General features: G+C 45.2%; 1 protein-coding gene across 1 annotated transcript; it reads left to right on the top strand.

Annotated features, from left to right (window-relative positions):
* Positions 1-4833: 4833 nt before the first annotated feature.
* On the top strand, positions 4834-5523 carry LOC109174075. The gene has a single exon (XM_019323369.1). The coding sequence runs from the start codon at positions 4834-4836 to the stop codon at positions 5521-5523; it is 690 nt and encodes a 229-aa protein (XP_019178914.1).
* Positions 5524-9898: the final 4375 nt, after the last annotated feature.

The following is a 9898-nucleotide window of genomic DNA, read 5'->3' as shown; positions in this document are numbered from 1 at the left end:
AGAGTGGATTAACACACCGGGCTTCGGGGACGAAGCCCCTCATAAGGGGGGGAGAGTGTAACACCCCGTGTTACGACCCCTAAGATCAATTAAATCATTTAATCAATTACCCAAAAGAAAGAATTAAATCACAATAATTAATTAGGAGGCCCACCATAGTCCACGGGCCCTTATCCCTAAACCCAATCCCTAGTCCCAAAAGAAATAGAATTAGCAAGCCCATAATACTAGTTCCTAACTAGGACTCCTAAATATATAAATAGGGGACTTAAGAGGAACCTAGAAACCCCCCACCACAATAAACGCCCACCACCCCAAAGAGCTCCAAGAATCCCCTAGAAGAAATCAAGAAAGCAAGAAAGCTTAGAGAAAGACCCTTCATAGCCAAGGAATTAAATAAAGGCTAAGAGGTAACCCATGTCTCAACAAAACCTATTTTCATAGTTATGATTCCCCCTTAGGGTTTCCCCATATTATTGTGTATTAATGACTTGTGATGATTATTATTGATGATTGATGTGATGATCCCATGAGGGATCTTGATAATCTTGATATTGGGAGATTCTTGATTATTATGATGTTCTTGATGATTATATGGAGTTCTTGATGATTGTGTGTTGTTCTTGATAATTGTATTATGCCCTCGATGCTTATGTGTTATTCTGACCGAATCTTGCAATTAGAAGGCGAATCGTATTCTTGTTGATATAAAAGTGATTAGAATCGTAGGTTGTATCGTATGATGTTATTCTTGGGTTATCGGGTGGGGTAATCGCATGTTTGGGTGTTGATTATGTTTAGAAAAGCATGATAGGTTATGTGCCGTTCGTTCCTCGTATTTGATCCGTTAATTGTCTACGTGTTGTCGTTAATTGCGTTGTAAAGTGTCTAAGCATGGTTTCGGGTTCCACAATGGTTCCCGGGGCGAAATTGTGTGATAAGAGTCAGTGGGGGGTAGGTGGGGGGTAGGGGACCCGCCACCTACCCACGGCCGGAAAACACATCTCCGGCAGCGGGCGGGCAGCTGCCCGCCGGCGACCCGCTGCCCGGAACAGTAATACCCGGCGGGCAGCCGGCGGGTGGCCCCCCACCCACCGGCTACCCGCTGGAAAATCATCCCCCTCGGGATCTGGCTTCCCCGTTTGATGTTTCCCAGTCCCCCGTGGTGTCCCGACGGACTCCGTTAATCGTGCCTTTTTCTAGTTGATATTTCGGGTACCGTTCGTAGGTTTATGAGTCTATTATATTGCATGCTAGTTGGATTGGTATCCCGTTGACCTAGGTAGAAGCAGTATGAACCCCTTAGGACTATTCTTAGTATGTGATGGATCACGCATAGGTCTTGTTATACGTTTTCTCCCCCTTCCCAATGTGTTAATATGGGTTGCATGTACTTGCTATGTGTTATGTGTGCATGTAACCCCGAGTTGGTTAAGATCAATCGGGCTATACGGGCAGTCGGGTGGGCTGAGAACCATACCGGCTGTTAACTAGGCTGGTAGAGACCGGTCAGGTATATAAATATTATATAGGACTAAGTTCCACTATACGGGCAGTCGGATGGGCTGAGAACCATACCGGCTGTTAACCAGGCTGGTAGAGACCGGTCAGGTATATAAATATTATATATGACAAAGGTCCACTATACGGGCAGTTGAATGGGCTGAGAACCATCCCAACTGTTAACCAGGCTGGTAAAGACCGGTCAGGTATATAAATATTATGTAGGACAAAGGTCCATCAGTCGGTTGCGATCGGCTCCTCCGTAATGTGAGATGGGGCAGGGTGCTGCGGGGCCGTGTCAGAGCTATATGCGCTGACCCTCATGTATGGGCATGCGATTGGTCCTGTGGCGCCAACAAAGTGTGCTATGTGATGAGATATGGATGAGTTGTGGTTATGAGTATCTTGAGGGATGGGACTATGGGATTTATGCTGGGGATTGATTATGTTGGGTTATGATTATTAATTGTGCTCAGCTTTATCTGTCTTGCTTGTTGTAGATTGTATACGCTTGTTATAACTGTTGCTTGTGTCTAGCCTTATCTGTCGAGTCATTCCCGGTTTTAAAAGCTAGAGTTCGTAGGATACATCTTCATGTTCAAAATGGTTTTCGTATATCTATATATACCTCTATATGTAATGTATTTCAACACGTTGGAGTGGGTTACCAGCATCTCTCGCTGAACAGATATATTTGGCTTTCAGGCACAGAAGGTTAAGTCACTGGAGTGCGCTAGAGCTTGGATCATAGAAGTAGTTAGTTTCCCTTTCGGCCTGCGTGCCACGTTTATGCATTCATATCTTTGAGACATTAGTTAGTTAGCCTGTGCACCTGAGTTCTCTAGCTCAGGTGTGGCATAACACCCCGTACACTCGTACTCTGTTGGGATTTAATGAGATTGCACCCTTAATTTATAAGTTTTAAATATCTTGAAAATCTGGGGTGTTACAGTATGTCCGCCACCGGCGGGTGGTCCTCCACCCGCCGCCCACCCGCTGGAATCGTGGTGTAGGGCATGATGTTTTCCCCCGTTTGTTGTTTCCCCGTGTCCCGTTGTATCCCATTGTACCCCGTTTGTCGTGTATGAGTCTCATTTGGTGTTTTGGGTATCGTTCTAGGAATTTATGTGTAATACGTGTCGTTGTTGTTGTATCTTGATTGTTATTTGATTATTTGTTGATTGATTGAATGGTGATGAGTATCGTGGTCATTACGCAATGGCCGGTGTGAATGATGATGATGATGATGATGATGATGATGAGATTGTGATTGGTGGAAATGAATTGTTGGCGGTTGGCACCACTTGTGCCCGGTCATTGTACTAAAGGTACAGGCCATAGCGGTTACTGTGCTAAAGGCACAAGCCCACCTTCGACTAGCTTGCCGTTGAGCATGGGCCAGGTTATAAGTGTTGCGGTGTCATGTTAGAGCTATACGCGCTAACCCCTTGATATTGGCACTAGAGGTGCGGATCAAGTGAATGGCACTGCGGCACCATCTTGATATGTTGGTGGTTGATAGGTGGTGTGTCGGTGGGGGCATGTAGTTGCCCAGAGGAATAAGGGGTGGTGATATAAGGGTGGCCTGGAGGTATAGGTTGGAACTGATTTAAGGACGGAGGGGAACTACAAGGTTGGAACTTGGTATAAGGTTGGAAGATGGATTGTGTGCCTTGATGATTACCTGTTAATTGATTGTTTTTGAATGCCATTGTTGTCTCTATTTGCTACTTATGAGCATATTTGTCTACTATGTCTGGTATCGTATTCTTAGGACTCATGCTAGTCTTTATGATTATATTGTCAAGTCTATTATCGTGTCTTGAGTCTTGATCTTGGATTTAAATTAGAGTCTCGTAGGTCATATATGTATTCCGGTTTCAAAATGATTTTCTTATATCTACCTATATTGTACTTAACGCGTTGGAGTGGGTTACCAGCATTATTCGCTGACGGTTGTTACACCGAATGTTTTTCAGGAACAGTTGAGTAGCTTCGGAGTGCGCTAGTTGGATTCGTGGACTTAGTTTAGATAGTTCTAGCTTTGATGAGATGGTCTGCGTGCCTTGATTTATACTTGGATATTAATTACGCTCTGTTAGTTAGTTTAGCCTGTGCATTTGAGTTCTCTAGCTCAGGTGTGGCATAGCACCCCGACTATCATGTTTAGTTTATGCTCTGTTTGGGATTCAAATGTTAGATTCGCCTTTATTTTATAAGTTTTAAATATCTTAAAATTCAGGGGTGTTACACGCAATGTACCCCAAAATTTAGGATGTTGGGTTTAAATCAAGTCTTGGTGTTGAATTTAATTTAAAGTAGCTAAAAATAATTTATTCAACACCAATTTCATCGCAAACTTTTTTTTTATGGAGTGAAAATTGGCTATTTTAGATTTTCTTAAAACTGGATTTTTAAAATTAAATTTTGGGTTGTCACATCCTACCCCACTTAAAGGAAGTTTCAACCCGAAACTTAGAAAAAACGAATGAATCACTTGGTAAGGAAACTTTCAGAAGGATACTAGGAGTATCGAGATTTGGTTTAAGGATTTCTTGTGGAACACATTGGTGAAATAGGAATGTCTTAGCTTCTTAGTTATTTTTACTAAACCTTAAACACAACTAGCTACGCAAGCTTAACTACTAACTGAACTTTAAAGCTTAACTGATTACCTTCATCAAAGCCTCCCGATGAACGTCCTGGTGGCATGTAGCTAGGGTCCCAACTGTACGGGGTCCATCTCTGGACATTCTCAATTCCCATCCTTTCCTCTATCACAGCTGCTCTTTGATCAAAATTAGCAAATCCATAATTGACTTGTGCACTCAAATTATTAAACCTTGTGTTGATCATCTCGTACATGTCATCTTATGAGTGTCCCCTAGGTCCACCCATATACTCTCCCTGCGGCACTATCGGAGGTGCTGCAACTGGTGCTCCCTTATCCTCATTTCTCATCTCTTGATCTATTCCCACGGCGTTACCTTCGCCACTCGCCTCAGCAGTGTGTCTGGCTTCAATTCCCACACTTGCCCACTTCTTTTGTGGTATATTCAAATTGACCACAGTGTTATTCTTTCATCAAAAGGTTTCCTCGCAATCTGTGACAAAGTGAGGTACTCCTTATCAACTGTCTGATACAAATAGTAGTATCTCAGATTGGTAGCAGTTAAAGCCGTCCTCACAGTCCTTTGTATTCTTTCCCCACACTCAGGCAGATTCATCTTGATAAATACCCAACTCAACATCATGCTATAGGGAAAAAACTATAAGGATGCGAATCCCTAACTTACCGTTACGATCGGTGATGATCCTGTTGACACCGGAATGACGCCAACAAGGAACCAGTCGAGAACCCCTGAGCCTCCTACCCAAGATTCGTTAACCCAGAACCTACAACAGTTGACTCAGGTCACCCAGACGCTGAGCAACGCCATCCTCAATAACAACAACCGACCACCCCCGAACGGGAACCCAGACGTGGCTCGCCAAGTCTCGAGCCACCTCCCACCCATCTTCGCAGGGGAAGAAGATCCTACGACCCTCGAGGAATGGATTAGAACGTTCAACAAGATCTTTGAAGTAGTAGAATGCCCGGAGGGATGCCACATGGAACTAGCCTCGTTCTACTTCGGACATGAGGCTGACCTTTGGTGGGTTCACGAGGGACCTGCCGGTAGACAAGAACCGGGATTCAACTGGGAAACCCTGAAGGCTCGATTACGGGGATGTTTCTACCCCGCACATGTGAGGGCAGCGATGTACGAAGAATTCCTCCACCTAAAGCAGGGAATGACTATAGTTGTGGAATACCACAAACAATTCCTCGAGCTGGCCCATTTCGCACCTGAATTGGTGCCTATAGAGGCGACTAAAGTAGAGAAGTTTGTGGCAGGTCTCAACTTCGAGACTCGGGAGGCTTTGACCGTAAGTAAAACAAGGACCCCCAACGAGGCTTATGCTAGCGCCGCCGACCTTTACCGAATCCAACTCCTACAACAGGGAGTTCAGGAATAGATCTGGAAAAGGAATAACGGGAGTGGGAGACCACCTGTAAAGAGAGCTAGGAACGACTCTAACGCAAGTGCGGTTAACCCACCAACCCAAGGACCGCCTATAAGGTACAACGAGGCTAACAAAAGACAATTCCTATGCAGAAGGTGTGGCAAGGATCATATGGGCAAGGATTGCTTCGGGAATGCCTTACGATGCTTCAACTGCGGAGGAGAAGGACAGAAAGCCTTCCAGTGCACCCAACCCCCAAGTGCAAGACCTGCAAACGCGGTCCAACAAGGGAATGCAAACAACCGAGGGAACTACGGGGCACCCGGAAAGGTGTTCGTCATCAGCCGCACCCAAGCCGACCTCGAAGCCAAAGCCGGAATCGGTACCGAAGGCCCAATTGGGGAGGACGAAGACCCCACAAGCCAACTAGGGGAGAATCCGGGAGAAGAGTTTTGTCTAGGTTAAAACAAGCAAACCATTGTAAACTACCCCTTTTATTTATAACTGTTTACTTAGTTCAATTATTTAGGATTCCCGTAATTCTAGTAGTAAAAATTTTATCAGTTAGTTCGACCAACCCAGTCCTAGTAATAAAAAACGCTACGTCACCTTATATCAAACTTGACAAATCTAGGAACGCCATCAGAAATTTAAAAATCCCGTTTTGAGGCAACCAAATGAAATCAAGCCCAAAAACATGAAATAGATGCACCAAGAGCATTAATGTAACTAGTGAGAATTAAACCATTAACCATCCACTTCAAAACCCATACCATGACCATCGAACCATCACTTATGTCTCAAAACCTAAAGGAGACAACACCTTCTTAACCCTATTCCAAACCCCTAGAATCCCAAAATCCCCAAATAAAAAACCCTTCCTCCTCCTTCCCTTATTCTTCTTCCTATCTCTCTCTCTCTCTCTCTCTCTCTCTCTCTCTCTCTCTCTCCCTCTCTCTCACCCAGCCACCAACTGCCGCCGTCGACCTCCCATCCATCACCCACCCGTCGCCCGTCCACCGCCCGCCGGATGACCACGGCCGACGCACCGCCACAGCCGCGCACCGCGACCAGCCACCTCGCAGCCGCCCGACCGCGACGCGACACCACGCCATCACACCGCAAGGACTGGGCAACCGCCGCACCACCACCTCGGCCGTACCCTACGCGAGAACCCCCACCCCAAAAATGTCGTCCGCCGCACCCGCCGGAAAATCCCACCAAAGTCCTCGCCGGAAAATCGACCCCGCATCCGTAGCCACCTCCTAAAATTCTACAATGCCGAAGAGCCCCGTCAACGCCCGAGTCCCGGAGTGGAACAATGCCGACTACACGGTATTGGGAGGTAAAGCACTAGAACCCGACCAATTCTCTCCGGAGTTGGTTGATATGCTTAAATTCCAAGGCTTGCTGGGTACGTACCTTGAAATAAAAGGCGATACGTACCCCGAATTGGTGAAGGAATTCTACCACCACTTGGTAGCCACCAAGAACGGGGACAAGATGGAGATCACCTCCAAGGTCTAAGGCAAAGAGATAGTGCTAACCGAGGCCCGCTTGGCTAAACTTCTGAAATTAGCCGCCACGGGCGTGTTAGATTATGACCGGAAAGCATGGATTAGTACCCGAGACATGGGGTACGAGGATTACCTTAGTTATTTGTTGGGAAGGGAAGACGATTTCACTCCGGCCACAAGGCCAATTAAGAAGTTGTTAACTGCCGAACAAAAGCTGTTAGTCATTATCGTGACAGATAGCCTGTTACCCACTAACATCAAGAGCAAAGATGTGGGAAGCCTAGAGTGCACCTTTGCCTATTTTCTTAAGCATAAGGTCAAATTCAATTTACTCACTCTTATGTTGAAGCACATGGAGTTCTGCAAATCTAGAAACCGACTCAGTTTACCCTACGGGATGATCCTAAGTTGGATCATGGAAAGGAAAGGGGTGGAAACAAGCTTGACCGAAGTCAGGCCCATGAGTGGGATGGTTTTCAATGCTCAAAACCTCTGCCGCAACGACATCTATCATGTCGGAGAGGGACAGTACATTACCCTTGAAGAGATTTGCTTGAAACCCCCGGCTGAACAGAGAAGGCTAGTGGACCAATTGGGTATCTCGAACAAGAAAATGAAATGAGCGATGCAAGAAAGCGAGGAACATGAAGAGCAAGAAGAAAATAGTGAGCCAAGCCAACCGGAACTAGCGCAGGAAAGGGGGAACGCGGGGGATCGAGACGAGAGGTCCACCAACGAGTGCATCCTCGCGCAACTCTTGAGGCAAAACCGAATCATGAATGAAGAATTTTCGTCCTTGATTCTCGCGACGAGATCCTTGGACAGGAGAGTGGCGGCAATTAAGGCCATGCTTGGCGCACGCGGAGCTTCAAGCTCGGGGATGGGAAACCAAGGTACATCTATATCCCGATCCTTACTTGCCTTCTGACTTGATCAATCCCCATCCTACGCTTATTAGGAAACAAGCATATCCTACATTTCCCTAATTTAACGATAAAACTACATTAGAACTGGGAACAAGGGGAGTAACCTGTGTCTAAGCTTCGGGGACAAAGCTTCTTGTAAGGGGGGAGGGTGTAACACCCCGTGTTACGGCCCTTAATCCCGAATTAATTATTTAATTAATTCCATTAATAATAATTAAAAACGATTTAATTTGATTAGAAATCCCTTTAATTAATTAACGTGGTCCACCACGGATCATGGACCCTTGCCTAAACTAGAGTCATAAGCCTAGTAGGAATAAAGAAAGTATACCTTTACTATTCAGATTATGGTTAGGATTCTCTTTAATTAATTAATATGGTCCACCATGGACCCTTATCCCTAAAACAAGTCCTTAATCCTATAAGGAATAGAATTAGTAAACCCATACCATTCAAACCCTAATTAGGACTCCTAAATATATATATATATATATATATATATATATATATATATATATATATATATATATATATATATATATATAAAAGGACATAGGAGGCACCTAGAAGTCACACCACAATAAATATCACCACACAAGAACTCCCAAGGGACTCCCCACCACCAAGCCTAGGGAGATCAAAACGGATGGAAATCTTAGGGAAGAACCTTAATAGCCAAGGGATGATTAATTAAGGTTAAGAGGTAACCCATGTCTCAACAAAACCTATTTTCTTCGCTATAATCTCCTTCCTTGGCCTCCCTCTATATTCTTGTGTCTTGATTTAATTCTTCTATGATAATTATGTTATGTTCTTGATGATTGATAAGATGATTTATATGCTTTCTTGATAATCTTGATGATCTTAATGTTAAGAAGAAGTACTTGATTATGATGTGATGATTCTTGACGAATCATGATATTTTCTTGATGTTAAAGATTAAATATGTTCTTGATGATTTGGGTGGGATTAGAGCCCTAGGTTGGATTGGGAATTTGTATTTTGATGTTCTCGAGTTGTATTTGGGTGGAAATTCGCATGTTCAGGTGTTGTTTACATTTAGAAGTCATAATAGGATAAGTCCTACATGATCCTTGCTTTTGATCCGTTAATTGCTTACGTGGTGTCGTTATTTGCGTTTAAAAGTGTCTAAGCATGGTTTCGGGTTCCACAAAGGTCCCCGGGACGAATATATGAGAAAAGAGTCAGTGGGGGGTAGGTGGGGGTGGGGAACCCACCACCTACCCGCTGCCCAAAGAGGCGCTGCCCGGCAGCGGGCAGCCACCGGGCAGCCGGCTACCCGCCAGCTACCCGCTGCCCGGAACAGCGCCCACCGGCGGGCAGCCGGCGGGTGACCCCCACCCACCAGCTACCCGCTGGTCCACACCCCACCCCGGGTCCCCGGCTTCCCCGTTTGATGTTCCCCGTCCCCCATGGTGTCCCAACGGACCCCGTTTGTCGTGCATGAGTCTAGTTTGGAATTTCGGGTACCATTCGTAGGTTAAAACGAGTCTTAGGAATTGCATGCTAGTTGAATTGGTAACCCGTGGACCTAGGTGGAAGTTATATGAGCCCTTAGGAACCATTCTTAGTGTGTGAATGATCACATGTAAGCTTAATTATATGTCTCCCCCTTCCCTATGTGAATTATGTGTTATTATGTGCTATTGTGTGTTACGTGATGCATGACCCCAACTTGGTTAAGACCAATTGGGCTATACGGGTAGTTGAATGGGCTGAGAACCATCCCAACTGTTAACCAGGCCGGTTAAGATCGGTCAGGGATATTGATATGATATAGGACTGAGGTCCACTATACGGGCAGTTGAATGGGTTGAGAACCATCCCAACTGTTAACTTTGCTGGTAGAGACCGGTCAGGTATATAAAGATTATGTATAGGACTGAAAGTCCACATGGACCTCGGTGATATGACCCACTGACC

The sequence above is a fragment of the Ipomoea nil genome, unplaced genomic scaffold (genome assembly GCF_001879475.1).
Source record: "Ipomoea nil cultivar Tokyo-kokei standard unplaced genomic scaffold, Asagao_1.1 scaffold0146, whole genome shotgun sequence".
In the NCBI taxonomy this organism is placed as follows: domain Eukaryota; kingdom Viridiplantae; phylum Streptophyta; class Magnoliopsida; order Solanales; family Convolvulaceae; genus Ipomoea; species Ipomoea nil.
This window is presented reverse-complemented; position numbering and strand designations above follow the sequence as displayed.